Source organism: Hippichthys cyanospilos, chromosome 1 (genome assembly GCF_059441005.1).
Source record: "Hippichthys cyanospilos isolate Australia breed blue-spotted pipefish chromosome 1, RoL_Hcya_1.0, whole genome shotgun sequence".
Classification (NCBI taxonomy): domain Eukaryota; kingdom Metazoa; phylum Chordata; class Actinopteri; order Syngnathiformes; family Syngnathidae; genus Hippichthys; species Hippichthys cyanospilos.
This window is the reverse complement of record NC_142369.1, coordinates 4873020-4894830: the sequence shown is the minus strand read 5'-3', so window position 1 is coordinate 4894830 and position 21811 is coordinate 4873020. Positions and strand designations below refer to the sequence as shown.

General features: G+C 43.5%; 2 protein-coding genes across 4 annotated transcripts; one reads left to right on the top strand and one right to left on the bottom strand.

Moving 5' to 3' along the window:
• Positions 1-281: 281 nt before the first annotated feature.
• Positions 282-9384, top strand: tnk1 (tyrosine kinase, non-receptor, 1). Of its 3 annotated transcripts, XM_088416887.1 has the most exons (13): positions 282-539; positions 1844-2020; positions 2269-2339; positions 2416-2574; positions 3063-3215; positions 3286-3563; positions 4633-4759; positions 4826-5067; positions 5144-5371; positions 5442-5506; positions 5697-6088; positions 6161-6256; positions 7873-9384. In XM_088416887.1, exons 2-13 carry the CDS (start codon positions 1864-1866, stop codon positions 8035-8037), a joined length of 2133 nt encoding a protein of 710 aa, XP_088273013.1. In that variant the 5' UTR covers positions 282-539; positions 1844-1863; the 3' UTR covers positions 8038-9384. The 3 variants fall into 3 exon arrangements, with proteins under 3 accessions (XP_088273013.1, XP_088273005.1, XP_088272996.1); XM_088416879.1 differs by having other exon boundaries at positions 5697-6256; XM_088416870.1 differs by having other exon boundaries at positions 4633-5067; positions 5697-6256.
• Positions 8179-17545, bottom strand: LOC148428723 (phospholipid scramblase 2-like). Its single transcript, XM_088416898.1, has 8 exons — positions 17427-17545; positions 15206-15267; positions 14814-15091; positions 14051-14093; positions 13672-13892; positions 11238-11399; positions 10728-10889; positions 8179-10638 (listed from the first exon to the last, which is right to left on the bottom strand). The coding sequence occupies exons 2-8, from the start codon at positions 15210-15212 to the stop codon at positions 10579-10581; spliced, it is 933 nt and encodes a 310-aa protein (XP_088273024.1). The 5' UTR covers positions 15213-15267; positions 17427-17545; the 3' UTR covers positions 8179-10578.
• Positions 17546-21811: the final 4266 nt, after the last annotated feature.

Genomic DNA, 21811 nt, shown 5'->3' with positions numbered 1-21811 from the left:
GTTAAGTTAGTACTTCGGGTTTAAGGAATAAAAATGTCCCACCAAGGAAAACTTTCAAATATGTATTAGATCGTTTGAAGATGCTTTTTGAATTATAACTAAAAATTGATTTGCTTAAATATTTTGGGTCTCCGTTTGTTTGTTTTTTATTTTCATTTGTTTAGACTGATTGATTGATTGATGATGGACCGTGCGTAGGATTCAGATGAGGCATGACCGGAAGAGAGTTGTGCCCTGTACCGGAAATGATAAAAAAAAGGAGAGAATGAAAAAAAAAAACAACCTGGGAGCAGGTAGGTTTCCAGAGTACGACTCGCTCGTTTGTTGACTCTCTCCGAAGTGGAACGGAACAAACTCTAAGTGACATTTAGCGTTTTTTTTCTTCTTCGTGAGTCAAAACGGAACTTGTTGGACTGTTACGCCATTCGAGGACTTTTCAAAGATTTGTTGGGTGGTGGTCGTGGGCGGACATGACGTCTGGCGCCAAGGTGTGTGTGGGGGGGTGACAACGAGCTGTCAACAACATTCGTCCCTTCCTTGTAAGTTGCACACCAAACTTTTGAAATATAAAACGCACTCCATATTTTTTTTTTTCGTTTCTTTTTTTTTTTTTTTTTTGGGGGGGGGGGGGGGGGTAGAATTATATCACTTTCTAGCAAGCACTTACACAGTTATGACCAGTCTGCATCGATATAATCACGTTTCCCGACATTTATAATAGTTATAAATAAATAGTTAATAATTTTGGAATAAATGATGGAATACACGTGTCTGTGAATACACATATGTGAAACGAAGCGCCTGCTACCTTAATTCATTGGCTAGTTCATAAAAAAATAATTGAAAACAGTAAAATGAGAAACATTTTGTCCGTTAAAAAAAAATCTACAGGTGTCAAACATAAGATCTGGGGGCTAGACCCGGCTAGCCTTATAATTTTTTTGGACCGCCAAATGCTCACTTGACTCCCAAGTTTTTGGCTAAAATACCAAATTTGCAAGCTCCCATCACCTTTTGAAATTTTGCGGGGGGGAAAAAAAACAACAAACAAGCGATTTTTTTGTTCCCAATGTTTCTTTTGAATCGTTTTTACCGGCCTCTTGTTTCGAAACTAGGGTAAATGTGTAACGAAAACACTTGGTTTATTTGACTTCACAGCCATACTGGTTGTCTGACAGGGGGGGCAGGGGGGGGCAGTATAAGACGCACCAACACTATGGCTACAATGTCAATACTAAGGCAAGACGGAATCAATCTCTACTTTTGTAAACCCTTCATATTTTCTTGCGTTCAAATCCGTAAGTTGTGTGTTAAGCGTATTTCTGATTTTGTGAGCGGTCAGTGAACGTCTCGCCAGGGCAACGTTAAATGGGCTGGAAGCTGTTGTTTTAACCTTTCCTTGGAGTTCATTTGATCATAAATACCCAAATTTGAGCAGCAAGACATGTCCAGAGACAAGATAGCGAATATATAGGTAGAAGGATGCCGAATTTGAAGAGAAGGTTCATCGATGTAGTCAAAGAGGACATGAAAGTAGTCGGGGTGAATACCTGAATACTTCTGTTGTTATGCGCTAGTTTGCTTGAGCAGAGCTTCAAGAAGGTGTCATGCGAGGCCCTATCTTTGCGATAAACATGTGCTGCAAACGATTGGCTTGCTTGGACTGAAAAAAATAAATAAATAAGACACCGGAACAAGGCAACAACGTGGCTGGCAAAATCATTGGGACTTGGGACACAAAACTCAAAGCCACGACGGAACAAAATACATTTAGCAGACCAAATGCAACGAAAACCAACAAGGACGCTCCCGTTGAAACGCGCGTGTGAAACTGTCCCGGCAGTCCCTGAATAGCGCCCGCCCATGGAGCAGGACACCCAATGGCTGTACCAACTGCTGGCCGACGTGCAGCTGGAAAAGTTCTACCTGCGCGTGCGCGACGGCCTCAACATCACGCGGATCGAACACTTCGCCTACGTCAAGGAGGCCGACCTGGAGCACGTCGGCATCAGCAAACCCGGTGAGCTTCATCTCGTCGTAGACGCTTGCCGGGCGGGGGCGGAGCCACATGGCGCCCATTTCCAGATGGGATTTTTCTGCCGTTAACATGCATGCAAGCTAGTTACTGGGATTTAGCATGTACCGCGAAAGCGCGTTTGAACATACTCGCAAATACGTTTGAACGGGTTTTCCAGTCGGAACGGTTGAGTCCCCGCCGGCCGATTGGACGGTAATAAAGCGACGGATGGTTTTTGTTTTCGCCCGAAGCACAAAGAAGACTTTGGGACGCCCTGAAACGGCACAAGACGTCTCGAAGCTGGCGCTCGTGGGCGCCCAAGGTATGGCCGCCTCCCCCCGAAAAACAGCACGTGGAACTGAAGCACACCTGATCCGACGCCACGTTTGCTCCGGCAGGGGTCGGGCGGGGGCGGGGAGCCCGGCTTGGAAGGCGGCGGCGGGCGGGCGCTCCCCAGCCTGATCCAGGACGGCGAGCTGGTTCTCGGGGACAGGCTGGGCTCCGGGTCCTTCGGCGTGGTCAAGAAGGGCGAATGGCACACGCCCACCGGAAGAGTGGTATGGAACACACGCGCGAACAGAAAATGGGTCGGGGTTTGATTCCGGCCATGGCTTTCCTGTGTTGAGTTTCCATTTTCTCCCCGTGCCCACACGTGTCTGATTCCGGCTCAGGCCTTCCTATTTGCAGTTTGCATGTTCTCCTTGTGTCCGCTTGGGTTCGATTCCGGCTCAGGTTTTCCTGTGTGCAGTTTGCGTGTTATCCCCATGCCCACGTGGGTCTGATTCTGGCTTTTGCATTCCTGTCTGCGGTTTGCATGTTTCTTCCATGCCCCTGGGAGACTGATTCTGGCTCTGGCCTTCCTGTGTGGAGGTTGCATGTTCTCCCCTTGCCTGAGTGGTTTTGATTCCAGTCCGAGCATTCCTGTCTGCAGTTTGTATGTTCCCCCAGTGCCCACGTGGGTCTCATTCCGACTCCGGCCTTCCTGTCTGCATGTTTTCCCCGTGCCTGTGCGGCTTCGATTCTGTAATAACTTTTTTGTCCGCAGCTGCCAGTGGCGGTAAAATCCCTGCGGAGCAGCATGTCAAAGCAGGCCGACACCTTGACGGACTTTTTGCAAGAAGTGACCAGCATGCAGTCGCTGGACCACCCGCACATCATCCGGCTGTACGGCGTGGTGCTTACGCAGCCCCTCAAGATGGTGAGCGGACCCGCCCCCCCTCCCAGCCACTGTCGCTCACCCCCCCTCCCCCCCTCCCACACACACACAGGTGACGGAGCTGGCCCCGCTGGGCTCCCTGTACGACACGCTACGGGCGCGGCAGTTCGAGTACCCGCTGGCGCGCCTGTGGCTGTTCGCCTGCCAGATCGCGGCGGGCATGGACTACCTGGAGACGCGCCGCTTCATCCACCGGGACCTGGCGGCGCGCAACGTCCTGCTGGCATCCAGGGACACGGTCAAGATCGGCGACTTCGGTCTCATGAGGGGCCTCGGCCATGACGCCGACCACTACGTCATGTCGGCGCACCGACGCATCCCCTTTGCCTGGTGAGAGCCCGCCTAGCGCAGCCTTTGCATTTCAATAACCCGCATTCGGGTTCCAACATATTTGTTCTCTATTTGAAAAGACTATTTGCTGTTCTTGTCGCTAGGCGGATTCAATTTAAGATTCAATTAGATTCATACGTAGCAAACAAAGTCTTTTGCAAATGAGTCAAACATCTCGACAATAAGTTGCATCATGTTCCAATTTATTTGCTCTCAGTTTGAAAAGCATAAGATACTGTTCCTCTCACGGAATTAAGAAGCATTCGCTTAGATTGAAACCTATCAAAACAAAGGCATCACGATTTTTGCAGAGGAGTCACAGTGAGGCAGCGTCGCAATAAGTTGCTTCACGTTTCAATTTATTAGCTCCTAATTTGAAAAGAAAACATGCAGGTCCTGTCACGGCATTACAACGCATGCGATTAAAACCTCACAAAGGTACAGGCAAGCAGCATTTCTCAAAGGAGTCAATAGAACATAATTTAGCAATAAGTAGCACCCTGTTCTAAATAATTTGCTCACAATTTGATCATAAAACCCATGTACTGTTCCTGTCACAACATAACATTTAGACCAAAGCTTCACAAAATAAAGGTAAATGGCGTTTTAAAAAGGAGTCACAATGACACAAGCAATAAGTAGCTCACTGTTCCAATGAATTGGCTCTCATTTTGAAAGGTGTGTTCCTAGCACAGCATTAGAAGCATCCAATTAGATTGAAACTGAACAAAACAAAGGCTTGACGCTTTTTGCAAAGGAGTCATTATAAGACTGACAATAAGTTGTTTCATCTTCCATGTCGCTTGCTCCTCATTTGAAAAGAAATATGTGCTGTTCCTGTCACCGTATTAAAAAGCTTTAGGTTGAAACTTACAATGAAGACATTCACCATTTTGCTAGGAAGTCACTAGAACAGTCTAGCAGTAAGTTGCTTCGTGTTCCAATGAATTTGCTCTTACGTTGAAAAGCAAAGTGTACTGTTTTTCTCATGGCGCTTGAGAAAACCCCTGTTAAAATCTCACGTACCTTTTGAGTTGCCTCACCTTTGACTAATGTACGCGTGGGCCAGGTGCGCACCGGAGAGCCTGCGCGTGGGCTCCTTCTCGCACGCGTCCGACGTGTGGATGTACGGCGTCACCCTCTGGGAGATGTTCACATACTGCGAGGAGCCCTGGTTCGGCCTTTCGGGGAGGCAGGTAAGTGGGTCGGCGGGCGACCAGATCGGGCCAGGACCCTCGGCTGAGCGTACGTGCCGGCGGCAGATCCTGTGGCGCGTGGAGCGGGAGGGCGAGCGGCTGGAGAAGCCGGCCGACTCGCCGCAGGAGCTGTACGCCATCATGAGGAAGTGCTGGGCGTGCGACCCGGCCGAGCGGCCCGACTTTGCGCGGCTCATCGCCATGGTGAGCGAGGCCAAGCCCGCCGAGGTCCAGGCCGGCCGGGAGTTCGCCGAAGCCAGGAAGCTGGCGCTGGCGCCCGGCGACCTGGTCACCCTGGTGGAGCACGGGTAAGTCGCCAAAAGTCTGCCGCGCGTCCGGTAAAGCCGTCGCTAACGGCCGGCCGACGGCGTGTCCGCCTCGCAGCCTGGAGCTGAGCGAGTGGCGCGGCCAGAACCAGAGGACGCTCGCCGTGGGCTGGTTCCCTCCCAGCGTCATCGTGCCGCCAGCCCCGGCGCCCGTCCCCGCTGCCAACCCGGTACTCGTCCCCGCCGCTAATTTCATCTCGGCCCCGGTGGAGGGCAGCATGCACCATGCGGCCCACGGGGACGTCCACGCAGACCGCAGCTGGGGATCGCCAGACAACCTGGAAAAGTCAGTCGCCAATCAGGGCTTCCCGCTAGCTGGCTGCCTCGCTACTCTCTAACTCTTGTGGTGTGTCCAGAAGTGGCAGTGGCGGCTGGAGGCATGCTAGGGAGAAGGAGGCCTCCAATCTGCTCAAAATGTCAGGTGCCGCATCTTCTACAATACTGCTTCCCCATCCAAAAGATGCCCTACATCAGTGCTACTCATTTATATTTTGCCAAGCGCCCCCAACCCCCGTGTGTTCCACCATGAGCACAATACGTGGAATAATAAGACGACTCACCATTTAGACCGTCAGCGGGGTGCGGTGCGCTCTGACGTGTCCCGTTTGCAGGTATTTCCCGAAGCCTGGAGTCGGTGCTGGGCGGTCAGCAGTCACGGGCGCCCCCGCCGCCCGCCCCGGGCAGGGTAACGTCGGGGTCCCCGGCCATGACGGCCCGCAGCGTCGTGGTGCAGCAAGACCCCCGGCGCTTCAGCGAGGCCAGCGTGCTGCCGCCGCCCCGCCCGCCGCCACCCAACCTCAAGCGGGCCAACTGGAAGCCGCAGAGGAGGCCCACCGTGCACCCGCTGCCGGGATCCCCCTGGCCGCCGCCGGGCGCCAACCTGGTCAAAATGTCCCAGCTGGCACGTTCCACCCCTCAACTGGACGAGCACGGGGACGCAAGAGAGCGTCCTCGCGAACGGGAAAAGCCTCCGCCCTATGCCAGAGACGCGCTCGTCTCGCAGGTGGCCCAATGCAGAAACTCCCTTTCCCAAAAAGATTTGCCTCTCAAAGTGTGTGTTTCCGCCACGCTGCAGGTGATGGAGGCGGTGCACGGGGTGACCACCGAGGAGGCCCGTGGGGCGCTGCAGCGCAACGAATGGAACCCGCTGCGCGCTGAGCAGCAACTCAAGGTGAGAAAAACAATACGTACTGTACTTCCCCAAATAGAAGACGCACTTGTGTATAGGACGCACCCTTAATTCTGCTATTTTCTAGTTAGCGTGTATAAGACGCACCAACACTTGGGCAGCAATGTCAAAACTAGAGCAAAATCAAAATCTTTTGCAAAAGTCTTCATATTTTCTTGGGTTCATATCATTAAATTAGATACTGTAATTTCGCAAATATAAGATGCACCTATGTAGAAGATGCAACCTGGGGTCAAATTCTGCTGTTTTCTGCTCTTTGACTACAGTGTCACAATTCTTGCAAAACAAAATAATCTTTTGCAAAAGTCCTCATATTTTCTTGCGGTTGTATCCGTAAGTTAAATCTTTGTTGCGGGTCAAGAGTGTTTCTGCAGTCAGTGAACACCTCGCCAGTGTAACGTTGACTGCGTCCCAAGCAGTTGTTTTTCCTTTTTTTCGTGATGCAGCTCAAGCTTATTTTATATACCAGAAGTTGCGTAGCATCGGTGTTTCACCAAGTTTTTAATTGTGTGTCCGTAAATACTGTTGAGAGTAATGCATTATAAAAGTAATGCAATTACTGTAATGCATTAGTCACATGACACCGACGGCTCGACTGAACAACATGCGAGTTTCCGTGTTTACCGCTGATGGACATCTCCGGTCTTCTCCTAACTTTTCACTCGCAAGGACATGGAATTATATTTATCATTACAGTGATGCCCTCACTTACGAACGCCGTTTGTTACAAAAAGTTCAGCTTATGAAATGCCCCAGCGAAAAAATACCGTCTCTAGTAACCAGAGAAAATTCAAGATATCAAAAACCCTAAGTGCCCACTTCTGAAAATCACAATCGTATTTGTTACACTTTGTCACTTTTGAAACAATTGAAACACAAGACAGTAATATAAATGTAACACGAAAACAAAGCCAGCTGAGGAGTTTAACCCTTTAACCCTAAGTGCCCAGCTCTGATAATCACAATCGTTTTTGCTACAGTTTGTGATACATTTCCATCATTTATTAATATGCCAGCCTGCCCACAAATGAGACAATAATTTTTGCACCGATGTTCACCATGGTCTTCCACTTTTCATCTTTCCTCGTTTCATCCACACTTCCCACCAACAATTTACACGGTTGAACTAACAAACGTAATATTGAAGTTAGCTACGGCTAACGTTGTACATATTCACATAACACATATAAAACATGCCACTTTGGGCTGTTGCGTCTGATGTTAGCGTTGTAAGCATGTCGGTAGCACTTTAGCAATGACATCACACAGGAAGCACTTTGCATGTCATTCAATGCCAGGGACGTATTTTCACGTTTTTCCAGAGTCCAGTCATATTGGAGATGGTATATTTAGATTATAATGCACTAATGGATTCCGATATGTATTTTGTCATGGTTATTGATGCATATTTATCATTGAATAACATTCATTTAAAGGGTTCAGAGCATTTTTGGGGGGGCTTGGAACGAATTAGGCTATTTACATGTAAATAATGGATCCGCTAATGAACGGATTAATTTTAGTCTTGAAATCTTTCGTGCAGCGTCCCCATTTCCTTGGCAAAGGTTGACCCCCTCCCCCCTTCCGTGTGTCCCCAGCTGGAGCAGCTGTACTCACTGAGCCTGTGCTCGAGAGAGGACTGCCTGCGGGTCCTGAGCCGGTACCAGTGGAACCTGCAGCTGGCCAGCCGCTACCTGATCCGCTGGTCCCGCGACGACCGATCCGCTTCGGGCGAGAGGGAGCGAGCCGACCGACGCCTCTGAAATGCTGCATGCCCCCCACCCCTTTTTTTTTTTTCAGAACATTTCCATCTCGTACTGATAATGGGACAATTGTTGATATTGCCTGTGTAAATTGTTTTCTTGAATACATGCATTTTTTCAGCATCTTTCTTGATGACAAACTCATTGAAAAAAAGCTTTATTCTCTACTATGTACTTCCAAAGAGATGACAACAGTTTTAGGGGGGAAAAGTGCATGTTCGAAAACACGGCTGTCAAAGTCAAGGCCCACCGAATGCCGATTTGACTTCGAGTGTCTGGCTTCCATTCCAAACGTGCAAGTTGTCTCCTTTTCTCTCATTCCTTCTCATTCCCCCCTTCCTTCATTCCGTCACATTCCTTCCTTCATTTCTTTGTTCCTTCTTTTTCCCCTCCCTTCCTTCACATTCTTCCTTGTTTTTCTCTCCTTCCTCCCTCCCTTCTTCAATTGTTTCTTCGTCTACCTTCATTCCTTCTGAAGTGCTTTGAGAGGACTTTCATGACTTCTGATCAAAAAGACCATTCTAGACACTCTGGACCCTATACAGTTTATTGTCAGAACCGATCCACACAGTGCTCACGCACTTAAAGGGCAAGGACACGTATGTAAAATGCTCTTCGCCGATTACAGCTCAGCATTCAGCACAGTCCTCCCTGACAAGGATCTCACCTGGTTCAAACATGGTTGCGGGCTGAATGAAAAATTAAACTCTGTATTTTTCACTCCTTAATTCCACGGGAGTATTGACTTGCACATACCTTGTGGCATTATGGGAAAAAAATGGCAAATAGAAATCATGCACTACAGGTAATACCGTGAAAATAACCAATCAACAATGTTTACTTAATTCTCAAACACATTGGTACATTTATTTACCTTTTCGTGTTCAAGTAAATAGACGGTGGCATCATGGGGAAAAAAAAAAATTTTTGTTGTTGTTTTTTTTTTTTTACTTTTTGGGGCCACAAGTATTTGCATCTTGACAAATGCGCTCAAACGTTCTTGTGGTGAAATAGTAAAAACTTTGCTTTTTTCCCCATAATGCCATGGAAATCTTGCATTGCAGATATATCATAAAAATAACCCAGAAACAATGTTTACTTCATTTTCAAACTAAATGTAGGCTATTTATTTACTTGTTTACTTATTCTTGCTCAAGTTCAGTAAATAGACTGGCATCATGGGAAAGAATTTTTTTTTTACTTTTTGCTTTTTTTACCCATAATGCCATTGGTATATTGACTTGCGCACATGCATACCCTGTGGCATTATGGGAAAACTAAGCCAACTGGAAATCATGTATTGCCGACAATGTAAATCATCAATAATAAACAAATGTTAATTTGTGATATTTTTTGCACAAGACACTATGGCATGATAGGGAAAACTTTTTGGACTTTTTTTGACAAGTGTTTGTCAATGTATTCGCCAGTCAAAACACACGTACTTAGCGTAGAATGAAGGCAAGATTACAAACGTTTGCTTTTTTTTCTCCTAAAAAAATACAAACCGCGGGAAGATGGCATATCTGTCAACGTTCATTATCATAACCCAAACATATGAAAAACGGAAAGAAAATGCAGCAGCGAAAGCCTGAACATATTCAATATATTCGCCATTGGTCTTGTAATGCATACGCAGTATTTGATTTGTATTAAAAATGCCTGCTTTGCTTTACAAATGCGAGGTAGCGACGACCTTTGCCGGAGTGCAAAAAGCAGGAGGCACTTCACTTACAGACGTACAATAAGTTTACGTTTTTGTTGTTGTTTTTTTTAAAGAGTCCGAATATTCAATCCCAGGTAGAGATTTATCATTTTTTTCCAAATCTTTCAAGGTTTCTTGAAAAAATGGATAAGACTAAAGAATTAGCGATGAAAGTAATCAAATAATTGTTTGCTTTATATAAAAAGGTTCTAATTGAATCGATTACTTTAGGCAGCAAAGTGATCAATTACTTTAATAAATAAAGTGTGATTCTTTGATTACCTGACTTATTAAAGTAATTACCTTCGTACTTAGTTACCAAAAATAATTATTTTAGGACAAAGTAAAGTTGATTGATTTAGTACAGTATGGAAAGTCATTGAGAAATTGTTTACTTTTGGAATTAAAGTATGAAAGTTTTCGATTACCATAGGTAGGTCATTGTTTACTTTTGTATGAAGTTACCTAAAGTAATTGATGATTTAAGTAGCTTAAGTAATCGATTTTAGTCATCGAAGGTAAAGGACAGTGATTGATAAGACAGGTATATATATATATATATATATATATATATATATATATATATATATATATATATATATATATATATATATACACACACACACACACACACACACACACACACACACACACACAGTATGTAAAAATTTGTCTTTGGGATCGACTGAGTTAATCGGCTTTAACTGCTCTTATTCTGGCATGATGTGAGTTTTTTTTTTTATATATACATATTGCGTGACCCAGCGACGACGAACGAGATGATACAGCGGCGACGGCGATATGAAGTGGCAAAGCTTGCCTCTGGATGTGCTTGCTCAGGAGAAGACGCTGCTGCGCTGGTTGGCCTCGCCCACTTTCTCGAAGAACATGAAATCCTGCTCAAACATAAAAAAAAAAAAAGTTTTTTTGGGGGGGGTGGGGCACCCGTTTGGAAAGGAAGGCGAGGGGAAGGAGAAATACGTACGATGAGGAAGCAGGCACCCAGCAGGACGGCTTTCATCTTCACGTCCAGATCCAGAGGGAATTGGATGCCAAAGTTGTCGGTGTCGGTGAACACCTCCTTGAGCAGGCCGCTCCACTGCTTGCTGATGCGTCCGATGGGCTGACTGCCGTCTTTGCTCGTCAGCTGCGCAAAATGCAAAAGTCACAAATTACAGTAACAACAGGGAGGTCCTCGGAACTGACTTGCTGATCATCTTACTTGGGATATTCCCCCAAGCTTTCTTTACCCAAGCGACACCTGAGATCAGAGGGTGTGGAACGTCATGATTTTTTTATCATGTTTGGTCAAACATATCTAATGCCCCCCCTCCCCCCTTTTTTTAACAAGCAGTATATAAACAAGGCTTCAAGGCTTGAAATCTACTACAATACATACAATCCAAATAATAAAAAAAACTCAATTAAATAAATGAGACAAATTCACTCAGGACATGGCAAAAACTTGGCACCAAAGGTTGCAAAAGGGCACTACCTCAAAGTTGACGTCCCCGCAGCAGTTGCAGGCGAAGCAGGGCCCCTCCAGCTTCATGAGGGTCTCCTTGTTGGGCCCCTGGATGGAGAAGCGCGGAAGGAAGGGGTGCCAGTCTTGCTTGACGAAGCCCACCGTGGTACCCGGGGGTGCCTGCACCTCCATCTGGGAGAAAACAACACACCAGTCACTCTTTGTGCCAGTTGGTGGCGATCAGCGCTTCTTGATTGGGAAGCGCCGACAAGAACAGTACATGTTCCTTTTCAAAATGAGAACAAATCAATTGGAAGATGAAGCAACCAAGCTTAATTGATTCCTTTGCAAAATGAGTATGAGCTGTCCAAATCTTTGCAATTAGTAAGTACCACCCGAAGTAGCTCCATGTACCCTCATCTGAGAACTGCTGATTTAGACCAGAGGTCCCCAACTGCCGGTCCGCGGCCCGGTAACAACTGGTAACAGGCCACGTGGACCACAACCGAAATAGTCACGTTTTGGAACTGATTTACTTCGTCCTTTAACACTTCATTCATTTGTACTTTGTTTGGCTTGATCTTAGTTTTCTGGCGCCGCCTCTGGCCGTTCTTGATATTGCATTTTGTTATGAGGGAGGACAGTGCGGCTTGAGTTGAGTTTCCATCGTTTGTAACATAATGCCACAAGGGTTGAAAAAATAAACTTTTTTTTTCTTTGTTCCCAATTCGTTTTTTTTTTTTTTTTACCGGCCTCTGATTTCAAAACGTGTGTGAAATGCAGGGCGAGCGGCGCACGCTGGCTTGGGAAAGCGCATTCAGTAAACACGCCGAGGGTGGCGTGACTCCACTTTGGAGCGCAAACAACAGCTGAGGACAATCCAGCGAGTGTCCAGGCCAATCAGTCGCTCCGATTTTCATTCCACAAATGATTTGCCACTTAGAAAAATGCAACCTAAGAGGGCCGCTACGCTACCGCCACTTGCCCGTTTTATCTTCAAGCGCTTCAGATGAGCCCACATAATACTAGATTTTTTTTCCACACATTTGTTTCTTGTGACCAAAAAAAAAACTTGTTTTTATCAAGATCGATGTCACTAAAAACAGCTTGAAAAAAAAGGGATATTTTTTAGACTATAACTTTTTTCTCACTATTTGACCCCTGCGGATTAGAGTCTTTTTTTTTTCTTGCTCGCCACAAGGCGACAATCCACAAGTAAACCAAATGTGTGTGTTTTTGTTTGATGCAGTCCTTCTCAATTATATTTTATATTAGATTATTATTTTATATTATATTATTATTATATAAAAAAAACTATGTCTCTTTAGGGCAGTGTTTCTCAACTATATTTTGCCAGCCCCCCCCCTAGAAAAGAGAAAACTTTTTGCCCCCCCGTCAATGCACTGACTATATATCCTTTTTAACATTAACAATAGAAAAACGCAATATAAATAAAACTGTTAATTATTTTTATCGCTTTTATACGGGTTACAGCTTAATCTAAAATGGAAACAAAGAAGCAAGTGCACCAAAGTGCCTGAAACTAAAAGAAAATGATGAAAATGATGACTTTATTGCAATTACATTCCACATAACAAAAACAAAGCCTTTTTCCTGGGATCATCCACGTCCCCCCTGGCATCACCTGGCCCCCCCCCAAGGGGGGCCCGCCCCACTATTTGAGAAGCACTGCTTTAGGGGCTCAGCAAAAATGACATTTTGACTGCTAATTGATTCAAATTTACTTCAAAGTAAATAATGTTCTTCGTCATTTTTTCATTGGTTTGCACTCAGCAAGTTATTATTATTAATTACTTTTAAGTATCAAGCCTTGAAGCCTTGTTTATATACTGCCACTTTAACAAAAGTGCACTAAATAGACATGTTTGAATAATTGTCATGTCAATATTGACCAAAACGATCGTGATTATTATTTTGGACATAATCGTGCAGCCCTACAAAATCCGTCCAGTGACGCGGCTGGTTGTCAAGGAAGTCGGACAATGCTTCAAAATAAAACGTGGGATATCAAGTCGTGTACGTAACGAACGGCGTTGGCACAATTTTATTTTGAAGTTCCTCGCGTAGTAGCAGTTGTCATCTACTTGATCATCGAGGCTTACGCAGTGACGTCCGCGGCATTTAAAACAAGCAAACAAAGTTGTGTTTTGTTTTTTTTTCCTCGATTGGCGTTCTTTATTTCCTTACATCTAAACAAACGCGGCGGCCCAACTCAAAAAAAAAGTTCATGAGTGGTCAGGTTTTGTTGAATAAAGAGTAGATGGACGCCGATTGATATTTTGATGTAAAAAAACAAAACAAAACAAAAAAAACGACGTTGATCGGAAAGTATGCGTCTGGAACGCGGGGACGCATGCAAACAAGAGCACCGTGATGGATTTAACGGCGTCAGCAAATCAGGCGGCCCGAAAAGTAAAAGGACGAAAAGCGTGGGAAGGCTCACCTCCTGCAGACAGCAGGGACACCAGCAGGAGACGCAGCGGAAGGGCCTGATGAGACGGATGACCTCGCGGTCGTTGTTGTCCTTGATCTTCATGTCGAAGCTGCGCAGCGAGCCGCAGCAGTTGCGCGTGCAGCAGTCGTTCTTCTCCTTGGCCTTGTAGATCTTCTGGCCCAGGCTGTTCTTGATCTCGTATTGGTTGTTGGTCTCGAAGCCGATGAACGCTGAAACCGGCGGGAAAGCCGTTAGCCGGCGCGGCGGACGGCTAGCGCGGCGGACGGCTAGCGCGGCGGACGGCTAGCGCGGCGGACGGCTAGCGCGGCGGACGGCTAGCGCGGCGGACGGCTAGCGCGGCGGACGGCTAGCGCGGCGGCCTACATACCTTCCAGCAGCTCCACTTTCTGATGGATCAGGATCTGGTCGATCTGCAGAGCAAAAGAGCCGGGGCAAAAAATAAAAAGTTCCTTTTACGAGCCTGCACAACAGGCTGCTCAAAGGTCAAAGGTTCTTCTTCCTGACACGCAACATAAATGCAAATGTCTTCAGCCACGAAGGCCGCCATCATCCAGTATTTTTTGAATCAATGATTCTATTGAATCGATTGGTTATCTAACATCTTATTTTGCAGTTTAAGTGAATTACAAAAGCTTTTTCACGGTTTTATTCAGTTCGAAATTGTGCTTATTCACAATCTTGACAATATAAAAGGACAGAGACTAAGCAACCTTTTTGAAATGGATTTAGTGACAAGGTCCATTTTGGCAAATGTCTGATTTGGATTAAAAAGAAAAGAGTTGGCCTACTTTCGCATAGCAATACAGAAATCATCATTTAAAATGCCATGAAGAATCAGAAATTTGAGAATTGATCCTTTGAAGTTATTTCTCTAAATGTTTGCACACTTATGAAAAATAGTTACGAATAATAGTCAATTAATTGAGGAACCATTGTTATTATTATTTGGATTAATTGATGAATTAAATGATCAGTTGGCAAGTAATCGGTTAACATATATACACACACACACACACACACATTACATGTCATATTACGGATAGCCAGATAGTATAATTACTTCTTTCATTTCATTTCGAGCAAATTTGACAAACTAGTGATTGCGAGGGTATCGAACGAAGAAGTGATACCTGAGTGAGGTATTCAAGTCCTGGCGGGACCCCAACGGGAAGCATAGGGGAAGGGGTCGGCGCAGGGCCAATGGCCCCGGGGGGCCCGCCGTAAGAAGGTGCCGCTCCCATGGGTCCCGGTTGAAACATGACTGGAGGCGGGCCTTGGTTGTAGTTCATGTTAAATCCTGGAGCGGGGGCTTGAATGGGGTCCCCATAGCCGCCCTGGAAGGCGGGATAGGGGGCCACCGATTGCCCCCCTTGATGGGTCCCTGGGTAGGGCGGCTGCTGGCCATAACCTTGAAAAAAACAATGAAAAAGGTGAAGTAGTACTCACTTTGTGACACGAGAAAAGCCCAAAGTGAGAGAAAGGAAATTCCCGCCCAAAAAAAAACGTTGCATGGGGTGCTAACCGGACATGTCGCCTGCTTGGGATTTTCAGGACTGCGCTTCCGGCTACTTCTTCCTCTACTTCCTGCAAAAACAGAGCAAAAGGGTTTCAACGCAATAAAAATAAATAAAATACAATTTTGTAAAACCTAGAGATGGGATGTTTGTGAACAAAGCGAGTAAAAGTGCCTGTTGCGGCTAACGGCAGCTTGTTCCAACATTAATTTCAATAAAAGAAGTGAGCAGGCCGAACCGACATGCGAGTCCATCCTCGTTCACACTCAGGAATATTACGAAAACATTAATGATGCAATTGTTTTAATTTCAATTTTATACTAACTTGTAACCTGTATAAACGCAGCTGTTGAAAGTTGATTAATAGTGCTTTTTTTCTTTTGTTAATTTTACATACGATACAATTTCAGGTATATTTATACGAAAATACCATAATTCCCCAAAGACAAGACACACCCTTAATTTTGGGGTAAGATTCTGGTATTTTCTGTTTGCATGAATATGTTGCAACAACACTTTGGGAACAATGTCAAAACTACGACAAAACAGAATCAATCTCATCTTCCTCAACCCTCAATATTTTCTTTGTTCATATCCGTGAGTTATAAATCTGTTGCACGTTATGTGTTTTTCAGATTCCCCACAATGTGAGCGGTCCATGTATGCCTCGCCAGTGTAATTTTGAATGCGCTCAAAGCTGTTGTTTTTGCCTCACAACGCGGCTCGAGTTCATTTTACCATGAATACTCGAAGTAGCAGACCATCCGCCTTTCACAAAATTTAGGACTGTGTCAAATAGGATAACTTTCCATGTGCTCTAACCGGTGCACTCTTAATTGAATCAGATGGAGATATATCTTTTACACGATCCTCTCGGGTTTAGTAATATTCCTGGACTCGTACGTTGGTTCAGTCTGTTTGCTTCTTTTATTAAAAATAATGAAACAACCTCAGCTAACACATGCAACTGTTAGCGGCAACGGGCACTTGATGCTAACAGTCAACTGACGTCCCACTCCTCTAGCTCGTCCCATTACGGTAATTATTTTAAGTCAGAATATGGCCGATATAAAAATGCACATCTGTGCGTCAAAACTCGGCTTGTGTGGCTGACAGTTCCATCTTCCTGGAATGGTCGCGAATTAAAAACAAATCAAATTTCTAAACCACCGTTTATAGAAGGCAACCACACTTTTGGGATTTGTTTTTGGGAATAAAAAGAGCGTCTTATATTTGGGTAATTACAGTATATAACTTAGGGCAATGGCTCTAAAAGTGGGGTCCCCGACTGCAGGGGGGCCATGAAATAATGTGGGTTATTTATAAAACATATATATATATATATATATTTTTGGTTCAATTCATTTTATTTCATATTAAATAGTGAAAGTATTCATGACTTCAAAAATGCCATTAAATCAACCAGTTTGTCCAAATACGCTTTGTATTTAGGAGACAATGAAGCTAAGCATCTTAAGTACTGTTATAGTGTATATATATATATATATATATATATATATATATATATATATATATATATATATATATATATATATATATATATATATATATATATACACACGTGTGTGTGTGTGTGTGTGGTGCATTCACCAAGAATACTGTATATGTATCTATAAAAGTATCCTAGACTTATAAATAAGTAATACATGCCATATATTTTACTTTTTCTTAAAAAAAAATTCTGTAGTGAAAGGGTTAAAAACTACGACAGACTGATTTCGTATTTTTAAAGCGATTTCAAGCATTCGTCTCTCTCATAGTTTTTTTTTTTTTGGTCCCAGGATAAGTGAGTTTACTCATTTGTACGAGTATTATTAATCCACATTTATGTCAAATTTGATGGGCGGGTCGTAAATTATCCTCCCGACTGTGGAATGACCCATGACCTTCCTTTTTAAACCAACCCATTTTTAATATACAAAAGAAATGTCTTAAAGTGTTTGCTAACTTGTTCTTGAAAGCAGAAAAAAAAACTGCGCGTATGCGTGTTATCAGATGTTGGGCGCTTGTTTTTGTCGCGTTTGAGGTCGCTGGGCTCGCGGTGGGATTTTGTCGACGAAACCTCGCCCGCATTTTCGCCAAGGAGTCGAAAGCCTCTTGATTACATTTTTTTTCTTTTTTTTTTTTGCGCGCCGGACCTTCGCCATTCGCTCGAGCAACAATCTAAAGGCGTCGTCGTTCGCCGCCTTGTTCAAAAGTGAAACTCACCTGTTGACGAAAAAGAAGCAGCACTTCCGTCAAGCTAGCTCAAGTCGGCTTCTTGTTCCGAAAATGTTTTGCTGGATTCCTCTCAACCGCCTTCCTGGCTTCTCCACGCCCCCCCCCCCTCCCTTTTTTTTTTTTTTTTTGTTCATTACGGGAACGTTAATGAAGTGACCGGAAACTGGACAACTCGTAAAAGGTCAAAGTTGAAGCCCTGTGAGGAGCCTATGGGATTGAGCGCTTGTTCACGTTTCCGGCTTTGATTTGTCTAGTTTCCATTTCACTGCGAAATAAGCGCCTTTGACAGTGACGTCATCTTACTTGCTGCTATTGTACCAATAATGTCCACCGGAGGGCGACAATCCTTCTAAAATTCAAGCAATATTTTCAAGGGGTGTGCCGCAATAATGCTGAAGTAGGAATCGGGATTCTCATTTACCAGAATTCAGGATCAAATTAAAATGTCCCAAAATCAGGATTATACATTAAAAAAAAAATAATTTTATCCTATAAAGGTTGGGAAAATTGTTGACAGCTTCAAAGAGTAGACGTTAGGCCCACATGTTGTTTTTGTAAAAAAAAAAAAACATTCAAAACTTAATAAATGTAAAAAAACAAAACAAAAACAATTAAAAAATGCCCATGGAAAATATGAAAATGACATTTTGACTTGAAAATGTGAAATGTGAAAAAATGTGAAATTATTAAATTTTAAAAACAGTATTAAACTCTTTGAATTGTTTGATTGAAGGGTCATGAATACTTCCCCAATATAATATAAAATAAAATGAAATTAACATAATTATGTTTTTTATTATTATTATTAAAAAAAAAACCTCTGTTTGATTAAATTTATCTAAAAAATGTAAGTAATTTAAGTATTTTTTTCTGAATGTGGACTAAACAGTAGTGATGAAATTTAATTTCACATAACAGGGTAGTATTTTTTTTTAATGTTTTTATAAAAATGACAGCATGAAATAGAGGAAAAAACTCATTGCCGCATGTAATTTGCTCTTGTTGCCCAAATGTCTGCTGTGGGTTCTGCGATTGTGATGCGGGTCCACACCGGGTGGGTGGTCCAGTCTCCATCCACGTCAGGGCTTTTGATGAGTCCTAGATAAGGACGCCAGCCTGTCACTGCGTTTTGCGTTTTTTCCCTTTATTTGCGTCAGTTGACGACAAACTACGGTGGCTCTGAAGCGCATTTCAGTGGCAGTTGGAGAGAAATAAAACTGACAAAAAAAGACGTGATTTCTAGGTATTTACGTAAATAATGTCGTCATTTAAAAGATTTACGTTATAGATGATATTATGGAAAGAAAAAACATCGCAAAATATCAACTGATTAACAGATGTTAACACACGGTGGTCGAAAAAGTCATTTACAGCAGTGCCCTCTGCTGGCCGTGGGGCAAACATAAATGGGCGCTGCGCAATCTACGTAAAATAAACCGAAAAATTGCTTTAATCCTCGCAATGTAAAATAAAAAAAATATATTATGGCTCAAGTTTTTTTTTCTTAGTCTATAGTCGAATTTTGTAATGTTAATTATAATAATTAATTGTAATCTAAAATAAATACATAAAGTGTCTGATTTGGTTTTTATTATTTTGAGGATGTATAAAAACTATTTTAACTCAAAGTTGGGCCAAAGGAGTAACCTACACTCTAAGATGAAAAAAAAAACAATACAAACGCTTTATTTTATTCAGTTTCACTATGCTTGGTATTGAATAAAAAATAATTAAATGACACCATTCATATTCATTCATTTAATATAAATAGCCTTGACAAGAAAACAAACTGGAATCAATTTGAATTTATGATGTGTTAACTATTTTTTTTTTGTACGATTTACATATTCAAAGTGTTCCTTTTTAGATCAACTCAATATTTTTGTATAGGGGTTATTTCCCTTCTATTTTCTATTTGAAAATTTTAAAGCTCCTCATATTAAATGGAGTAAGGGTCTCATTTAATCAATATTTAATTAGTAATATTGTGTGTAATCTGTTGGCTCATTATGAGTGATGTTTTGATGTGAGTTAGGCAGTGAAACTTCAATCAAGGCACAACTGAACAAAAGGTGGGGGTTCAATTTTTTCCAGATTATTTTTGTTTCTTCTAATTCTGTAAACCAGAGGTAAAATAAATGATGGGATGAATTGTGGTATTGAAGTCCTGCTTGGAGACGTGAGGAGATGGATATGATATGTTCTTATCTTGGCATGGGAAGGCGTGTCGCACACATTTTTCTTGTTGTTGATAACATGGAGATAGGGTGTAGCGGTAATTGTCCCGCCTGGAGCCTAAACAGCCCTCCGGGATATAAACCCACCCTGGACGCGGGGCTACAAAAAGCCTGCACGCCGCATTTACCCAGATCACAACGCTGCGCTACAACAAGACACACAACTGCGGTTGCTTCGAGTTCGAAGAGGTAAGAGCATTCAAAGGGGCGTTGACGTCCAGTTTTTGATTTCAAAATTGACCCAAATTCGATGAACTGGTGAAGAGGTTCCCAAAAGAATGTTTTGGAACTGATTGAGTTTATCCTCAAACACTTCATTCATTTGTGCTTTGTTATGCTTGTTTTTGGCGCCGCCCCTGGCTGCTGTTAATATTACATTTTTTAGTGAGGAAGGAAGACGAGACACGTCGCTCTGTGAGATCTGACCCGCGAGTGTTAATGTGTTGTGGCATCACAATTGGACTCGTTCAGTATTATAGTGCAGTATTTGACTTGGGCGGGTGAGAATATTCAGTCGCGTGTAAATGTGCAGAATCAAAAAGTCCGGGGAACGTGTATCTTTTTTGGAAAATTTCATCGGAGGAAATCCATGCAAATGGTAGGTTGCCATATAATCAGCTAAACCAGAGGTCCTCAACCTCCGCTGAAGACTTCTTTAGCCAAGTGATGACTGTGGCGAGATCAGAGTGTGGATCGGTTGCTGTCATCGCATGCCGTGCCGCTGCTCTTGCATTTTTGTCTTGAACGGGCAAGTCAAGCCATCTTTTCCTTTTCATAATGGGTCAAAGTCGCCAGAAAACTTATCCGAGCTGCCTCGTTGTTGACACCAAAGAGGCATTAATGCGGCGCTTGACGAAAATGCATTTGAAAGTGCAAACGCCCTACAGCGGATGCACACTATATTTTGCGTTCGAATTAATGTTATTTAAACATAAATATGCGGGGAACCTTGGTCTGATTAGGATTTATGCAGGTAGAAGTCGAGAATGAGAGAAAAAAAACCTCAACTTATACACGGAGAAATACTACGTGTAAAAAAACGATTCATATGACAAAAATCATGATACGAAAGTCACTCCAGAGCGGATTGATTTAAAAAACTGAAATATTGCAAAAATTTCATATCTCAATGCAGTATATCGATATTATCGCCCAGCACAACCTAGCTAGCTAGTCAGGCATTAAAAAGGTTATTTTCCCCACAAAACAAATGGCCACTTAGAAGGATTATGTACAGTTATTGGAATAACTGTATATACAGTATATCGTCAAAAACACACTGCTTGCACACCTATTGGCACATATGCGCGCGCAAACACACACAAAGATAATTGGGAAAAGAGACACATGCTCCCGATGACAAAATGGTGAACAATAACGGTGAAAGACTATACTGTATATTAAACTAATAACTTATGATTATGATGAAAGATGACATCATCACGAGGGATGTATTTGAATTTGATAAATAGGAGGGAAATCATGGAATAATCGCACACTTATATGTGCACACACACACAATTCTTTATATTTGTATTACTGCAAAACGTGTAACCACTTTCTTTGTAACCTTTGTAATAAAACGAAGAGGAGAACCCCAGATGACTGGAAGACCCTGGTGCTCACTCCTGCTTTTGCAAAAGATCGTTATTGACTCGTCTTGCATTTACTACAGTTTCTTAATATTGATAACTCACAACAAGTTAGAAGGAAGTTTTGCAGTGTCCTTCTGGTTCTTTAAACAGGTGATGCAATTGAGTTTTTTTTTTTTCCCCCAAACCGAGTCTAGATTCTTTGGCTGTTTCTGGCCAAATAGTATCCAAACACCTTGATCTTTTGTTTTGTCTTTTAACCCGTGTGTTTTAGATGCCTGGTTCTCGACGTGTCCTGTCCTTGTTGGCTTTGTACCTGTTGCTGGAGGTGGCGGCCTCAAGACCGAGGAGCAGAAAGGTAGCTCCATATTTACGATAGTTTGCCGGGCGTCCCATCCGGCGCTCTTCTACTCTGCTGACACTTGCCTCTCGTGGCGTCAGGAAGTCAGAGTGCCGGAAGGGCACCACGGGCAGGCGCCGGAGCCGCGGCCCACCCCGGGCCCCCGCCCATGCCATGGCCCACACGCCAGGAGGTAAGACAAAA